Genomic DNA, 18,088 nt, shown 5'->3' on the forward strand with positions numbered 1-18,088 from the left:
TGTATCTATATACTAAAGGTTCGTTTTTTGTTTTGGAAAAGTTTTTATTAAATGCTCGCCCACCAAGCAATTCTGTATGAGCAGTTGGCAGTCTTAATTTGAAAGATACACCTTTGACTGTTTTTCGAGCTGTGTTTCACTTTTTACTTAAATGGTTTTTAGCAAGCATATGTTTAAAATATGTCAAGGACAATGGATAAATTAGATTTTGAGGATGTTGGTTTTTTATTATGCAATCGTTAAACAATTCTTCCCATAAAGTCTGTTGTTTTGTTTGACTTTTAAAAAATCCAGTGATCATTAACTTTTAAATGCAATTAGCTAGTGTTTCTTAATTATAAAAATGTAACTTCTTGGCATCTTAAAGAAATTTCTTTAAAGTCTTAATTGGACAAGCGTTGGCAGTATAATACGTTTACCATATTTATGCTTAATACTTAGCACTACTTTTACAAAGAAATTTTCATGGGTTCCAATGCTGCATATACAGGAGTAAAAGGAGAAACAACTTCAATAAAAATTACCTGTTTTCATCTTAATATTTACAGCATGTAGAAAGACCAGATTTTGGCAACCTCTCCTACTTTTTAAAGAGGGAAAGTATTACCACTAGAGCAATGGTGTTAAGTATTTCAATTGAAATTTTACGAAGGAAGGTATCAACAGGTTAAACATTTCTTAGTTTGTTCAATTGGCTGTCTTGCCTGAACATAGTTCAGTTATTTTAATTTTTCCACCTTTGTGCAAGGGTGATTTAATTCTAGTTCTGTACTAGTACTCTGATATTTTGGTGCTTTCATATGTTGTGTGCTATATTTTGGTGATTAGATTCAAAGTGGTCAATAATACTGCATGTCTATAGGTAATCCCACTATAAAGCAGTCTGTCTTTTTCTACTTCATCATTTTGAGTAGCCACATTATCTGTTAACACAAAGTAAAATAGTATTCCCCATAAAAATGGCCCAACTATGTTTATTCCTATACGTTATGTAGAGCTGCTAACTTACACAACTTTTGCAGGCAAGGTATGAGTATTGATTAGATTGCGTGGAGAATCGCTGCTTTTGTACGAATTTTGAACTACTGGTATTTCACGATAAAAGTTTGTCAAATGTTGAAAGCTGATTTTGCTAAATTTTATGTTATTTTTAACAATTTTGACGCCTAAACAGCAACTGCCACTAACACGTCCATTACTACCAACTTTTTTCAGCTTTTATGCCGATTCATTCAGATTTATCTGCCCTTTGCTGATGCCTTTTAAAAGTCCGGCTATGAAAATCTATATTAAAAAAATGGTCATTTTTACAAATTGGTACTCATTACTTTGCTTGGAGCAAAGTTAGCTCGTTTTGTCCCGCTTAATTTCCTGAATTCTAAGCATTGTCAAGTTTATTAAGCTACGATGCAAGGTTTTTTTTTTTTTTTTTGCACTCCTTGTTATAACTTTTTTAATCCTATAATGGCCAGAGATGTTCAAATACCTTGTCTTGTAATAGCCAAATGCAGTGGATATCTCCCAGCTCCTGGAAAACTGACAAGTATGAACTAAGAGTGTTTATAGAGATTAGAAAACAGCAAATAATATAAGGAACAATTAAAAAGGATTAAGTTTTACTTTCAATAATCTTTACCGTTTGAGAAGGGTAGAACAGTTGTCATTCATGGCTTGATAAGAAAAGGATGAGAACTGTTTTGGAATGAAATCTCCACACATTTAAAAGATTTTCTGTTGCCTAATGTCTTTTCAAAAGCAGACGTAAATAATATTTTTCATAACTAAGGAAACATTGTGAATACTATTGAAGTATTCCATAATCACTACTAAAATCTATGAGAGGTTGGAATTTCTGTATACAGTAAACTCTCAATTATCCGCTAGCGGATTATCCATGGGGCGGATTATCCGCGAGTGAATCAACAATCAGGAACATGTATTTTCGCAGAAAAAGCAAATTCCAGATGTTTTTTTTCTTTGTCAAAGACTTAAAAATAGAAAGACGTAAAATTTAAACTTTGTTTTTTTTTTTTGTTTTATTTATTCATTTTTTGTACTTTTGTCATATGTACACTTGTTTTATATTGATATGTTCTGTTGTGCAAAAATACAAGACATTTTTACTGTACTGTATTTTTTTTGTTTGCCGAAAGTATTATGCATCTATACAGCTAAGTTTTTGAGGAAGAACAATTTTTACCTTAATCATACTTGCCAACTCTACTATTTTAACGGGAGACTCCCGTTTTTTGCTTTGATTTCCCGTTTTTTACGATTTTCTCCCATTTTTTCAATCTTCTCAATAGATGGTGCCCCTTTCTAGTCTGCCAATGTTATGGAATAAGAAAGTTTTTAATTAATAACACCGTTAGCAAAAATTAATTTTTTTTAAGCTTTCCACTGTGCATGTTCAACGAAGCACGTGCTCTGACGAAAATTGCAGCAGATTTCAATCTTTTTGCATCTTGAAAATATTTTAATTATTTTGAAAGTTTGAAGTTATTTTAACATGTGCTACCGTATACCTACTTATTATATATATTATTTTCATCAAATATTGATTTTTTTTTTCGGATTTTAGGAATTAAATTTTGGTAGCTACTTTTCTGGAAGAGACTGGGGAATGTACAGAACTTGAAGCAAGTTCACTACATATTAGGGTTTTCCTTTGCAGTATGTTTTGCTGTTACCAATTAGCTTACATCTGTGAAAAATCCCCATCTTTACTTTAAATTTAGTATTCATGTTATTTAAAAGCACAATTAATAATTATGTTGTGAAGATATGCCGCTGGTGATACCTCTAGTGGAATCTTCTGTTTTTCCTTCGAAGGTTGGCAAGTATGCTTATTTGTCGCTTATTTTAGTCTTTTTGCGGCTTACCCGCGTTTTTTTATTATCCTCGGCACCCGTGCCACCCAATTCAGCAGATAATCGGGAGTTTACTGTGCAAGGGTGGTTCAAAAAGATTGATGGAGTTTCATACAGCTATGAAATTGGGAATATTCAACCTACCGCTCGCTGGTAAAGCTTGAATGAAAGAGTGATAAGTCAAGTTTCAATTGACTGCCGCTGGAAGTCGCTTTCCCCACCCCAATTGCTGGACCTAACTATTATTTTAAGGGATACTGTATTTGTAACCCCTTACTGGTTAACCTTGACGAAATTAAAAATAAGATCACTGTAGCAATTGTTTCTGTGGCTGTGGAGATACCACAGTATGTTTTGCAGGAGTTAGAATGCGGGGTGTGGTGAGGGCTATGGAGTCGGAGGAAAGGTGGGGCTCTGGGAATTTTGGAACATTTAACTTGAACTCGATCTCCTTTGCCCCTAAGTCCATCACTCTGTATCCACAGCCCTGGTTGTGATCTTGTTCTGGTGTCCAAGATGGTTGATCAAGCTTAGAATGATTTAAGTACATAAAAAAGATTTTTCTGTACCACTGATACTCGTAGCAATAGTCATTTGAAACCCCACCATTCCTTTGAATCACCCTGCATTGTATTATTAGACAGTTTTATAATGTAAACTACATGCAGTTTTCTGGAAAAAATAACAAAAGGATAGCCTATCTAGAATATGGAACCCTGAGTAACTGATTTTAATATTTCTCTGTTAAGACAGATTTTACTCAATATTCTACATAACGACAACTGATAAGCTATACTTCGACCCTTTAATAGCATACATGAAATATTTTTGTTAAACTGTATTTTTTTCCAAATTTTAAATTTGAATGTAGAATTTTTAATATAATAATTTTAGGTGGACGAGGTGGCTACCAGTATAATGGAGGTGGTGGTGGCGGAAGTTATGGAGGTAAAATTATTTATTTTTATTTTCTTCATACTGTTAAGCCACGCGTCTTTTTACATTGAGGTTTGTAATAGATTGCTGTATTGCAATATTTAGAAGTTAATAGTTCCTAATATGTATCAACTAACAAAAGACATCTTGGAAAGGTTCAGAAAGTTATGAAAGATCCTAAGTGCTTTAATGACTAGTGATTTCTTTTGAATAACTAAATCAAATGAAAGATATTAGTTCTAGGTGGTGGTCGTAAGGAAAAAGTTTTACTATTAGCTGTACTCAAGCATAGCGAGAAGAGGGACTTACCGACACTCATCGCTAATTTTTAGGCAGGGGAGGACTAATTCTAGTGGGGAGCCATATAACTGCATTCTTTGAATCTGTCCCTAAATCAGGGATGAGATTTTTACGACTTTTTCTGTTGGCTTTTAAAACCTTCCCTCCTCCTTTTTGCCTCTTTCGAGATTTCGATCTTTTTGCATTCCTGCAAGTATTTCAATTATTTTTAATGTTTGGTGGTTTTTACTATGTGTTACCTTACTTCTGCTTATTTTATTCATCATTTCAATATTTTTATTTCCTTAATTTATTTTAGAAAAAATGCAAAAGTAAATCAAGAAATGTTACACAACACAGTCTCTAATTTTATTGAAACTTGGCATGGTTCCTTTTTTTGTGTATTTAAAAAAGTGTAAAAAATATTTACACGATGAATCTCAAATGGTTTAGGCTTTACAGCTTGTTAATTCAATTCTTAATATGAAAAGTATGTTCTACCACAAAAAGAAATTTTAGATTTTTCTCTCTGTTGTAAATTTTTACTTTACAAGCACCTAGTTTTATAATTTATGTTCTCATTCGTCAAACTCAAATGTTTTTAATGAAAAAAAATGTATTTTTCTCTAAAAAATATCAAAAGTTGACACTATTGTGTGATGCAGCCAGTTCAAGGACTCAGATTAGAAATTGTTACCCCTTTTTCAAAATTTAGATTTATTTAGGAATAAACACTCTTGCAAGAAATGGTACAATGCAGCAAATTGCACAAAATTATTGCTTGTACTTAATTAAATTCGTATCACTTTTAAAACTGGTAAATTAGCCAGTTTTTGTTGAATTTTTAAATATGGCTTCCAGGTTCTATTTTGATGTGGTTTTGGATATCATCCATTTCATAAATATTTTTTGGATTTTCTTCCTATTTGCTCTTTGACCACTCTCATCCCTGCTAAAATGGCGTAATTTTTTTTGTGTGTGTGGGGGGGGGGGGGGTTGGCTTGAATTTAAAGCCTTTTCCAAAATTTGGCATAGGGGGAGGATACTAAAAAAACCACTATCTTGAGATGCTTGCTCCACCTTGACAGGAGTCTTTACTATCCCTATGGCTCTGTACACTATAAAACTAAAACAGCATAATTTGACAGATTGATTTCTGTCTTAGTGAATTTGTTAAGATGGAGTATTTAAAAAAAATGATTCATTAGGTTTTCACTTCGAAATACCACACTGCCAGGGATGGAAATTTTCAGCTTTCTGACAGTTTTCAAAAAAAAAAAAAAAAAGAGAGACAGAACAAAATAAGAATTGAAAAGAAATAATCCGTGAGCAAGTTAAATCTATAGAAAATTTAGTTTTAGTCAAAACTTAATCTTTCATTTTTCAGGCGAAGAAATTCAGGATACTGTGTTTGTTTCTGGATTACCTGAAGCTGTAAATGAAGATGAACTTTCAAATTATTTTGGTGCTATAGGTGTCATTAAAGTAAGTTAACCATTCCTATATATCATATAAATACAAATTAAATCTTAAAATATTAAAGTAACTTTTATTTTACTTGTAAAATTTTGTATTTTTGTTTAGATGGATAAAAAGACTGGTAAGCAAAGAATTTGGATTTATAAAGATAAGATTACAGGTAAAGGTAAAGGAGAAGCTACTATCACATATGACGACCCTCCAACTGCAAGCTCAGCAATTAATTGGTTCGGAGGTAACTTTCATGAACTACTATGAGAACTTAACTTTCTTGATGGGGAAAACACTGCTCATGTTTTGCATTTATGCTTTTTATGTATTAATTATTTTTCTTTCAGGAATAATGTTTGCATTTCTGAGTAAGATAAAGCAGCATTACTAATATGTAATATTTTCTGTTTTAATATCAATTTCTGTGTAACGCTTTTCGTTTCAAACGAGTAACCCTCTGTAATGCAGTTACTTGGGACATTCAATGTAACACTCAATTTTGCTTAGCAGATAATGAAAGTCTTGTTAATCCTGGCTTTATAGTTGGTGTATTGTGTGCCCATTTGTAACACTGCAAATGTGCTTGTCAGAGAATCTATGCCCATCCCTCTCTAGGCAAACTATAAAGAATAGAATGCTATAATTGCATTTGATATCTATGGCATTATCGAGGTCCTAGTCTGAAAATACTTGTGTTTTGCAATAGTTTTGCTAGTAAAATGTACTTGAGGCAAATTTTAAAAATTACAACTTATTCATTTTGTTATAAATTACTTTAAATTTACTTTGAAAATTTACAAATGATGTATTAAACTTAATCTATAGTGGCCACTGGCCATATACTGGTACAGTTAAATTATCCTCAAGTTTACCCCCTTTCCACCCCCTCTCTTTCAGATCCTTCAGTTGAAATTTATTTCTGAAATATAAAAGGTTTTTTAATCCTTTGTACTAAAAATTACATCCATTTCAACATACAAAAATCTTTGGTATCTTCTGAAAAGAACAAGATTCCATTCATGATTTGGCGAATTTAAAGATTTGTTGCTCGTAGTGGAAGAAGAGTCACTAATAACATTAAGTGATTGTGACTTGAGTGATCCAGACTTCAGTATGTTATTATTAAAGTAACATTCCAAGCAGGAAAACAAGACATCAGCTCTATTCCTCAATTTTCATGAAGTAAGATTGGACGATCTGAGAAAATCCCCCCTCGCAAACAAAGGTCAATTAGACAGAACAAAAAGAATGCCAGAGCCACTTCAAATAGCTGTAAAAATAGTTTGAGTCTTGTAGGTGAAAAATTCTTTTATCTGTTTAAAAAAATGTATTAAGCGGCCTCTCTAAAAAAGAGTAACTTAATGTCCGAAATATTTTAACTTAATTAGTATATTGCCGGTTTTCAAAGACCAGTAGAAATCTATTATGATAAAAAATATTTTGTTGAATCATTTAGAACTAATTTACTCTTAAACTAATATGGTTATTTTTTAAAATGTTAAGCCTCGTATAAAAAAGAGTTTTTGCTACGATCTTTTGTGTACCACATTCGGTTTCTACTAATGTTTACATTTTTTTAGTCAAATCTCCTCGAAATTAAGCTGTAGTGCCTCTCTCTGAAGGTGATGCCTGGCCTTCAAAAAAAAAAAAAAATTACTTTTTGGGGTAATAGGGAATCAAAATTGGCTCTCCGTTAAGAGTGCCAAAAACCCTATGAACTGTCAAAGTTCTTCTGATTCTTTTTGCTTCACGATAAACCTAATACTCTTCCTGAATGGTTTTCTTCCCAAAAACTTAAAAGCATTCCTTTATTTCTTCTTAAGACTCATACAGTTGAACTCTGTTAATACGATCTCTGTTAATACAAAATCAGGGCTAAAACAAACACTTTGTTAATTAAGTTTGGTTTACTATTTATGTACATTAAACATGTCATAGATATTACGTGGATGAAAATGAAGTTTCCGTGAAGACAAACAAAACTTCTGACCTATTCCTAGAAAAAAAATCGCTATTGAGTGCTTCAATTTTCTTTTTCAGCAATTTTGCATCACTATAGAAAGCTCTCTATGTATTCCTTAATCCTGTGAGCAACTTCCAAACCTCTTCTTTTAGTCATCAAGTAGTGACTATTCTACCTTTTCCGTGTGATACTGAAAATTTTAAATGAAAGTGAAACTGCTGTCAACGCCAGCATTTATCCTCCAATTAACCTTGATATTACCCGTCTCTTAATCTTAAACATACACCCCAAGTTCATACTTGTTTGCTCTCTAGGGGGTGGAAAATAATTTTGGCTGCATTGAGCTATTGTGCTTTTCTAAAGCTCTGTTTTTAAGATAATTGAAATACAGAGGAAATTGTGATTAAAACTATAGAGAAGGATAAATTAAAAAAAATATTTTTGAAAAGATGCACACATTTAACCCAAGCATTGCCATTAATTACTTCCTGTGATTGAAATTTCAATCCTTTTGCGACCTGTAAATCGGCTTTTTTCAAGCTTTTGTGGCCACTTGCTGACATGAATTAAATAATTCAGACTGGCGAGGTGTTTTCCTATCTTTTTTTTATATATATATTTTGGACAAGAATATATACTATATGTTGACTTGTGGACCATTAAATACAGAGCATTTCCAAATTGTTTTAATTTCAACTTTGCTTAGCCTAAGTGCAATCAGTGAAAATACCTTATTCAAGCATGGAAATTAAGGATACTTTGCCAAGAAAAAAAATGTTGAGCATTCTATTACATAAATAGTAGTGAATTTGAATTTTCCAGTACTGGATTGCAAATGAAAAATAATTGTATCTTGAATCTTGGCCAATATTATTTTAAAGGTAAATTCATTTTTTCCACAAAAGCAGTTCTGAAACTGCGTTCCGGCACCAATGCATTCCCTGATGTAAAGTGGAACCTTTTTCTACATGAATTTCTTTTTGGCTGTTTAAAGCTGCTCTTGCATTACTTTTGTTCTGCCTTATTGCATGATGGAGACCTGGAAAACTGGGAATTTTGAAATATCACTGGAAAACTAGGGGGAAATTTGCAATTGAGGACGTCTCAGGACGGATATCAGTCTTGGACAAATTTCCGAGACGGAGGTTGGGACGGAAAGGAATTCGATGCCTTTCTTTCAGTTTTTACTTAAAAAAGAAAAATTGAGTGTTTGAAAAATATGCTTTAATTACTGGACCGTTCCATAACCACGAATTTACATGGATATTCTCTCGGTTTTCCGCCATGTGCTTTTGGGAGGAGTGGCTTTTCGACTCGCGCCGTTTGACTTTTTTTAGGGATAGCTCTGTTATTTCCCACTCACTGCATTGCAGACCGATGAGTTACTCGCTATTCTCCCTGTTTTTTCGAAATAATCGGCTCTAATTGAAAATTTAGCCTTTTCTCATGCTATTTTCTATCATTCTTTCTTTTTTTTCATTTGCGAGGTTTTTTTTTTGCAAACTTTACATGCATAAATGAAAATTATGTACACTCTTAAAATGTCTTAAAGAGCTGAATCTGAATCATCGATTGAAAGTGATTGCTGACAAGATGAAATGTTCTTGCCACATCAAAGGGCGTCCACCGTACCAGGTAAAACAGAAACTATCAGGGATTTTGAATATTTCAATGAAGCTGGGAATTTTGCAAATAATCGAGGGGAAATTTCAAGCTGGTTGAAAACATCGATTAGCAACCGTTCCTGTATTTTTTTGCAGAGACTTTAGGAATCACTAAATTCTGATGTCATTGAATCTAACACTCTCTAGAATGTAAATATGGGGGGGGGGGGGAGAGAGAAAGAAAAGAAAAATAATGTCAGCACGAATTTGCGAAAAAACGCTGCTCTTGCAAAGAGGGTAATCAGTTTGCAAATTAACCCATGATACTGAGGCCTTAAAACGTTGATATCTTGCACAATTTAGGGGGGGGGGGAGGGTTACTCAAGGGTTACAGTATAAAATATCGAAAAACTGAATTGAAAGCCATTTTTGAAGCTGGGAGTGGTTCAATATTTCTCCTCTGCAAACTTATAAATTTTTTTAGGCTAAGTATTAAAACTTTTAGGCTGTCATAAGTCATGTTTATAGGTAAGAGGGGTACTATTCCCTACAAAACAATTTAGAAAATGAAGCCTTAAAAATTGAAATTTAAGACGTTTGTGGTGAACTCAGAGGAAGGGTTTCGGGAGTTCTCTTCCGAAAATGTTTTGATGCTGAAAATTTAAAGCGCTACTTTAGGAATATTTGGAAAGGATACCTTGTTTAAAAAATATATCTACTTCACTGAAGCGATTTTTTATTGCTAATTTCACCTCCTGCTATCTTATAAAAGAATTCTTTTTCAAATGAAGACTGCGTGGGGGAATGGTGCCAATTCATTATCATTAGTCGGCCATACCCTTCTCCCACCTTTCCTTCATTTCTGGTTTGTTCGCGCTACCTTATGTAGACATTCCGATCAGAACTGATTTATGTTGCAAAAATGAAAACCTTATGTCCTAAGCGATTTTATTGCTACAATAAAAATGTTTACCATCGGCAAAAAAATGGTGCGTCGCTGTGAAAGCTTTTACCCTTAACATTATCCAACATCGTCTAAAATTGCATTTTTGGAACTTCAATTTCGAAGTATTGCCGAAGGAGGGTTCCTGAACTCCATCCTTTCCATAGTGCGTTCAAAAAGCATATAAACGTTATGAAAGATGGAGTACAATTTCATTTTTAAAACATCGAATTATGGGAGAGCCCAGAGCACCCCCCCCCCTTTCTCTAATATTTTTGAAAGCTGCCCAATATTGTTATGTGGGACTATCAGTTTGAAATTATTGATGTAAGAGTTCCTGAACCCCTCCTTTCCCAAAACTTTACCAAAATGGCCTACCATGGCGTTTTTTGCACTTCAATTTGAAAGTTTTCTGTGGAGTCCCCCAGACCCCCCCCCACACACACACACACTTATTCCTGGATTTTACATTTTTTAGAATTATGATGTCAAAACTCTTAAATATTACAATTTAAAAGCTTAAAATTTAAATCAAACAGATTCCAAAACTAGCATTGTTAAAATCTACACCATTAATACACATAAATTTTTCCTTAAGCCTGCAGGGGGGGGGGGGGGAGCTGAAAATATTTTCAGTCTTGAACACATCACCAAACTTGCACCCATGTGACTCCCTCATTTGATACTCCTATTAGTTTCTTTTACTCGTATTTGTTTAATCTTGAGGTTGGCAGCTAAGAACTCATGAATCAAGTAAAATCGAATCTAAGGAAATATTAACTTGGCAAAATGACTTTAATGCCATTTGAAATAAATCTAAAGAACAAATTTTATACGATGTTCTTCATAATTTTTTAAAAAAATTTCCTTTCTAGTATATAAGGAAAAGGGGGACACATGTGAGCAATTTTTATTTAGAATACAAAGCATGAAAAACCTTTGTAGGGGTGTTACACATAACTGTGTATAGAGATGTGTCATATAATATAGTGGTAATTATTTTTCAAAATTAAACTGGGGGGGGGGGGGCACTATTTGAAATACGTTTCGTGGTGTCTGGAATTTCATAAATTTCACTCTGGAAAACCTGGAAATATCAAGGAATTTGAGTTTGTCTGGAGAGTGGCTCACCCTTTCTTTGGAGGAAGCCGCTGTTGCAGATAATCTTCAATGACTCAAATTCCTTTGATGTTAGATTTAATACTCTTCCGATGATGGTGATGAAGAAATATTGGTTGATGTCCCCACAACTGGTCTTGTGCATCAAAGAGTAAAATCTCTAAAACAATTTTTTTTTGTAAGTGAAAAGCAAACCTGCAAAAAATTGTAAATATCTGTAGAAAAAACTGCTTAAAAAACATTTCTTTATTAATATATTATTAATAACATATTTCTTCTGCAAGTTCATTGGATATTTGCCAATTTTTAAAAAGTAAGTTTGGATAACTCTGGCCCCTGATTTTATTTCCCCTCTTGGTACATTTTTTGTCACTAGTCTGACAGAAAACAAAATCAGGGGTTCTATCTAACATATTGTAAATTTACATCCCCTGTTTATGTAGGCTTGTTTAAAATAGCATATGGAAAATATAGAATGATGGTAAAAAATATATATAGTTCAATTCATGTTGAAGCAGATTAAGAATAGGAAGTAAGGTATTAAACTGAATATTGGTATCTTATCTGCATTTGGCAGTGATAGCCCACGCTCGAAATGTAAGCATGCATAATTCAATCTATAGGGAAGGGTTTGACCACAGAAGAATGGTGGATGAACTGGAAGTTATCATTTGTAATTCACGTGACGTACATCACGTGCTTCTCACCAGGAAACATCACGAGTTCAGTAATCATGAAAAAAGTAAAAAATGGTCGCATTCGAAAGAGTATCTTTAGAAAAAAATTTGACCCAAATATTGTGTGCCCTCGTCCTTTTGTTTTTGAGATATGGGGGGTCAAAGTCTGTCGAAATCTTACGAAAATTCGCCAAATTTAAAGACTTGGCAAGAAATGGAAAATACCACGTGATTTCATCGCCTGCGTCTAGCAAGACTCTCATTTCCATTTCTGGTCATCTGCAAAGCGCGTAAACGATGTTTCGAATTAACCCTTTACTTGTGTGGGCAAAATTAAAAAATAACTATGAAGCCTGTGAAATGGAAACTAGAGAGCTTTATCCAGAGGAGCTACAACTTTATAACGAAATTGAACGTAGGATTTAACTTTGTAATCGTGATAATAATGCATTTCAGAATTTAAGTGCATTTCAAGTGTGTTTTACTTAACTAATTTAAGTTTGTACTCTTGTAATGAAATGCGTTGTAAGTAACTAATAATTATGTACGAGAATTAATATGAATAAGTAAAAAAAAACATGCTTATTAAAGCTTATATATTGAAAATAAAATGGATAGTTTTTGATGTTGAAAGAACATGATCATGGATTGTAGTATTCCAGCTCTTATTTATTTTTTCAAAAGTTATTATCATTAATGAAGTTCTATTGTCTGACCACTGCTAGCGAAAATGTTTAATTTAAAATCGAAAAAAATAATAATTAAAAAAAAGAAAACAACGGATAGTAAATGTCAAAAATTTGCACAGCAAAACCAACGATGTCGGAAATTACTTCATAACAGATTCTTATCAAAAATTTTATAGTCGACGTTCATTTCAACAACCCCTGTAGTTCGAAAAAGTCTGTCACTGCAACTGAAAGTCGCTATAACGTAAATGCACATCATATTGCATGTTATTTAGTCATTTTTAAAAATACTGAAGTCACTTTTACCAATTATGTTTCACGTTAAAAGGGAATTCAAATTCGAGCAAAATAAAAATTAATAGTTTTTTTTTATCTGACTTGTTAGAGGGTTTACACATAACTTGAAAACGATACACATAACGAAAAACACACTGAAAATAACTGACAAAAATCGTTTTTTTTTTTTAAATTTGAGAACATGGTTTGAAATCTTTAAAAATGTCGTTTTCTTCGTATTTAGATACTGTTGAAGACTTCAGATTTACGACTTTTCAAAAAAAAAAAAAAAAGACTTTAAAGTGTGTTTACCGTTTCTCTACGGTTATCATATTTTTTTCAAAACAGTTTCATCATCGAATAAACTCTTTCAGTGGAAATATTTCACCCGCAACATCAGTTTTTTAACAGTCTTAAGAATAACAAAAAATTCCATTGTTTTTACAATAAAATAAAACAAATATTTCGGGCTGTGGCGTTTTCCCCTATACAGTTGCACGTCAATATCCCGGAACACAAGCCCCTAAAAATTTCAATGCCGCAGTCTGTGCCACGACACCCCGCGCCATGGTAGCCACCCCAGTAAAGAATTAATGCGATATTTCTGACGCCCTTTGGTGGTGACCAAATATGGAAGTGAAATGTCTTGTCAGATGCAGATGTTGAATTCGCGCCGTACCTTCCATTTCTGAACAAAACTCGCTAAATTTGGCGACTTTACTAAAAATTTCGGCAATTTTTAAGACATCATATTTCGATAACGTGGTCACGAGGGCACGTAGTTTCAGTGCCATAAACATTTTTTCCAATGCTCTTTCGAATGCCACCAATTTGGAATTTTTTTGAATTTCCTTGATCGTGATGTTTCCTGGTCAGGGCTCATACTTCCTTAAAAAGTCCTTAGATTTCTGAAAATGTCCTTCATTTTTTAAAAACTATATCAAGTTTGGTCCCCGTTTTCTCTTTCCCCCTTCAAATCTTCATCCTCCGCGATATCTGTTGAAAAGGTATGTTCAACAGATATTTATAGATGTTTGGGAAAAAATTGCTGAATTAATGGAATCTTAAAAAAAATTGTATATATTATTGTGTGGGCGCAATTTTATAAAATGCGTTCATAATTTTACTTATCTCTTAATGTAAATTTTGGATTTACCACAGAAATTGAAATTTCTGACAATTATATCAGGGGTGATTGTGTTCCGGTATTTTACCGAATTTCCGGTATTTTCTGACGTATTTCCGGTATTTTTGTGTCTGAAAATACCGGTTTTTTTTTTGTTTTTTTTTAATGCTTTTATCTCCTTACCTCCGCAATTTTGTTAAAATTATATAATACTCATCAAATATACCTGCAAGAGCCTTAAGATGGACAAATGTCAAGATAATTTTTATAACATCAGCTCAAAAGTAACTTTGTAACCCATTAAAAATTTAATCAAATGTCAAAATCACACAATATTTTGACTCAGAACTATTTAATACTATGGCAAAGGTGCTAGAAAACTTTCAAATGGTGTACCTACACTTGTCTAATTATTTCCGATGAATTCTTAAAATTTTTTGCAAGTCCTTAAAAAGTCCTTAATTTTTACTTTTAAAAATGAATATGAACCCTGCTTTTACTGCTAGACACATTCTTGCTGATCCTACCTAGTACAAAGTGTTCTGTTTCCAGTTCATCCATCTCTCCGTAGTCAAGCTCTACTACAAAGTACTGTTTCGTTTTGGAAACTCTATATGGTAGAAATTTTATTAGTTGAGCCACACTTTGTTAACTGAATTTTTAGATGAGTTTGTGGTTATTTTCAAATGTTCATCTGTGTCTGTGCAATACTTTCTAAAATTAAGCATTCATATTAGCCCTGTGTATAAAGTGTTCAGGTAAAATTCTGGGTCGTAAATAGTTATAGAAGCATGCTTGAATTGTGTAGATGTGCATCAAAAAAAAAAGAAAAATGTTAAATTTGCTCATAAGTGTGATCGACTGTTTCAAAAGTGTTGGAAGTTTCCTGTGTTTGGCCTGTGAATCATGTATTATGTACAACCTGTATAAAGTACTATAAAGTGACTTATAAAGCCAGTAAGGACTTGCGAACATGATTTGCATATTGCAATTGCATGATCTATTAAGTTATTACAGTTAAATTAGTTTGCCTATTTCATAATGAATTGAGTTTCAGTTTAAAGTGTTATGTGCGTCATTGTCATGTATTATTTCATTGTAGGCAAAGACTTTCAAGGAAAGAAGATTAATGTTCAGTTAGCGCAGCGTAAATCTCAGCCATTCGGCGGTCCCGGTGGTGGCGGTGGCCGAGGGAGAGGCGGTGGACGTGGTGGAGGAGGCCGTGGCGGTCGTGATGATGGCGGCCGAGGAGGCGACAGGGGATCTGGCGGCGGTTCAGGAAGGGATGGTGATTGGAAATGCCTTAACCCGTGAGTAAAATATTCCTCCTGCAATTGCTGCATCGTTGAAGGCTGGGTTAGAAAAAGAACTTTAACTGTCATGTTTTTAGGCATGTCCTTTTTTAATGAATCAGATGCATTCATACTGGGTGTAAAAAAATCCCGACTATTATACATAAGTGCATACCTGCCAACTCTACTGGATTTTCCGGGAGACTCCCGCATTTTTAACATTTCTCCCGGTCTCCTGATTTTTATTGAAAATCTCCCGGTTTTAATTAATCTCTAAAAAAAAGTCCCTCCATTTAGGGATTTTCTCGAAAATGAAAAAAAATAAACCCCTTTAAAAATAAATTTTTACATCGTTTTAGCGCTTTTACTCCATGGTTTGAAAGTTTCCTGCTCAATTTCAAACTTAAGCACATTGTAATCTGGCAACATCAGCTTGTTTACGGTTGCGATCTCACTTCGTGCACTCATCGCTAACCTATGTTGCTTAATTACAACATGTCTTGTACACAAAACGACCGCTATTATCGGGCACTTTGTGGCCGAAAAAAGTAGATTAAATCTTGTTGAAGAAGACCTGAAAAAACTTGTCTATGATTGAATTTTTACAGATAATTAAAATTCTTTTTTTCCCTAAATAACTTTTCATTGAAAAAGTATTACTTTAACTTTTATTCTTCCATTTAATATTTTCATTAATTAAATTCTTTGTATATGATCCAAGGAACTTGCATATGATTGTACTTTGAGATAATAAAAAAATCCCTATTTTCCTCTCAATAACATGGAAAAAAGCGATATTGCGCTACATTGAAAAAATCTACTGGATTTTTTTCTTTGAATGTTGGCAGGTATGTAAGTGCTACATGCCAGAAGCATATTAAAAAAACAAATAAATAAAATAATGTGATTTTTTACTTTACCAAATTGATTGTAATTTTAAAAAACAATTTCAATCGATTTGTCCATAACTTGTGCCCATGTTTGGATGGGATGCAAAAAAAACTTGAGGCATCAAATCTTAGTGTCTAAGTTTCTAAATCTAGGGCAAATAAAGATTCTTGGTCTCGTGTTGCGGCTAACAGCTTATTTGTAGGACTGTTTACAATGAACTTCCCATTAACCAGCCTCTCAATTTAACCAGTATTCATTTTTGTTTATTTTCCAATGCGATAGTTCCCTTTAAATTGTATACTTAAGAGTTAATTTTCACAAAATCCATTGGAATGTTAACTAAATGAAACATTCAAAATTTCAGGCTAAAAAAAAATCATTCTATTAAGATTAATTAAGCTACTACAGTGAAACGTACGTAAGCTGACCACTTGCTGTGCAGTACTATACTGCTGTGGGCAGGTAAACTGCAGTATCTGCAGAAATTTAAAATATTTGAAGCAGCTCTTATTCAGGGTGGCAGGAGATCAGTGAAAAGTCAGGGAAGTTTATTAATCAGGGAATTTCGTAAAAATAACATTTGGGGAAAATTGATTACATGAAATTTTTTTATATTGTTTACTTTGAAAAATTAAGTATCTTAGCTACCTACATATTTTCCACTAATTATCTGTTTTAAAAAAAGTAAAATTAATGAGGTGTGATTATTCACTGCCGCATATTTGTGCATCTTTTTTACCTCAATTTCACAGTATTGAATCTTAGCTTATTGACCACAGGATGAATTTCCTAAGATTGCTTCAGTGTCTGTAAAGTTTATTTTATGTAGCTTGAATTTTCCTTTCATGCGTCCCATGCTACGTAAAATAAGCAACCTTACCAGACAAAGAGGAAGTCGTCAGAAATGCCTTAGCTCCCTTGACGGTACTGATTTTAAATAATTAGCACACATTTCAAGGAGAAATCTTTGCTTCTTAAATTAATGCTGATAAAATTTTTAAAGTTATTTCTTCTTTGCATTTTAAATTTAATTGCTAAAATTGAATGAAAAAATTTTTGGAAAAAAATAGAACCGACTTCAAAATTGCTGTAAAAAGGGAAAAATAATTTTATTCTTTAAACACCATCGATAATACTTTTAAACATAATTTTTGAAGTTGGCGCAAAAACAAAAAGTAAAATCCAGTGTAACCATGCTTTGTTCATATTTTTTTTCAGAAAATCATCCAAAGTTAGAAACGAAACATTTATATCGTTACTCAAAGATGCTGTTATCAATGCATAATGTATGTGGTAGTAAAGGAACTAGGCCTGGTAAAATTTATAGTTGTAGTTGAATTATGGCGGTGAATGATCTGTTCTATCGTTTTTGCGCCAACTTCAAAAATTATGTTTAAAAGTATTATCGATGGTGTTTAAAGAATAAAATTATTTTTCCCTTTTTAGAGCAATTTTGAAGTCGGTTCTATTTTTTTCCAAAAATTTTTTTTTCATCCTTTTTAGTGTAAATGTATATATTTCTGTAAAAGTAAGAAGTTACCATCATGAAACTTTACCCTTTTTTTTCCTAAAAATGCTACATACTAAAAAAAAAAAAAAAACTATAAGCACATCTTAAACTTTAAGCGATTGACACTAAAAATGTATCTTTACCACTTGAGAAAATACCGGAATTTTCCAGAATCGGAAAGATACAGAAATCAATAGAACATTCGAGAAACAGTAGAAACGAAATCTTAGTAGAATTCACTTTGTCCTAGTCGGGATTTGAACCCGGGTTGCTCGCGTAGAAGGCGAGAATTCTACCACTGAGCCACCGTTATCCACGGACGAAAAGCGCGAACTTCGTTACAATATTTAATCATTTAATAGGGAAATTGCGTGAAATTTACGGTTTTTTGCCCATAACTTTTTATCTAAAGAACAAATATGGTCAAACAAAGTAATGGGACC

General features: G+C 33.0%; 1 protein-coding gene across 2 annotated transcripts in view; it reads left to right on the plus strand.

The window, feature by feature from the left end:
* Positions 1-18,088, plus strand: part of LOC129233311 (RNA-binding protein FUS-like) — a 47,686-nt gene that overhangs the window by 26,396 nt on the left and 3,202 nt on the right. The window contains exons 8-11 of one of the 2 annotated variants that reach the window (XM_054867360.1): positions 3,765-3,818; positions 5,473-5,570; positions 5,670-5,799; positions 15,055-15,262. In XM_054867360.1, coding sequence (XP_054723335.1) covers positions 3,765-3,818; positions 5,473-5,570; positions 5,670-5,799; positions 15,055-15,262 — 490 coding nt within the window. The remainder of the gene's footprint in view (positions 1-3,764; positions 3,819-5,472; positions 5,571-5,669; positions 5,800-15,054; positions 15,263-18,088) is intronic. The other variant, XM_054867361.1, reaches the window with a different exon arrangement.

The sequence above is a fragment of the Uloborus diversus genome, unplaced genomic scaffold (genome assembly GCF_026930045.1).
Source record: "Uloborus diversus isolate 005 unplaced genomic scaffold, Udiv.v.3.1 scaffold_327, whole genome shotgun sequence".
In the NCBI taxonomy this organism is placed as follows: Eukaryota; Metazoa; Arthropoda; class Arachnida; order Araneae; family Uloboridae; genus Uloborus; species Uloborus diversus.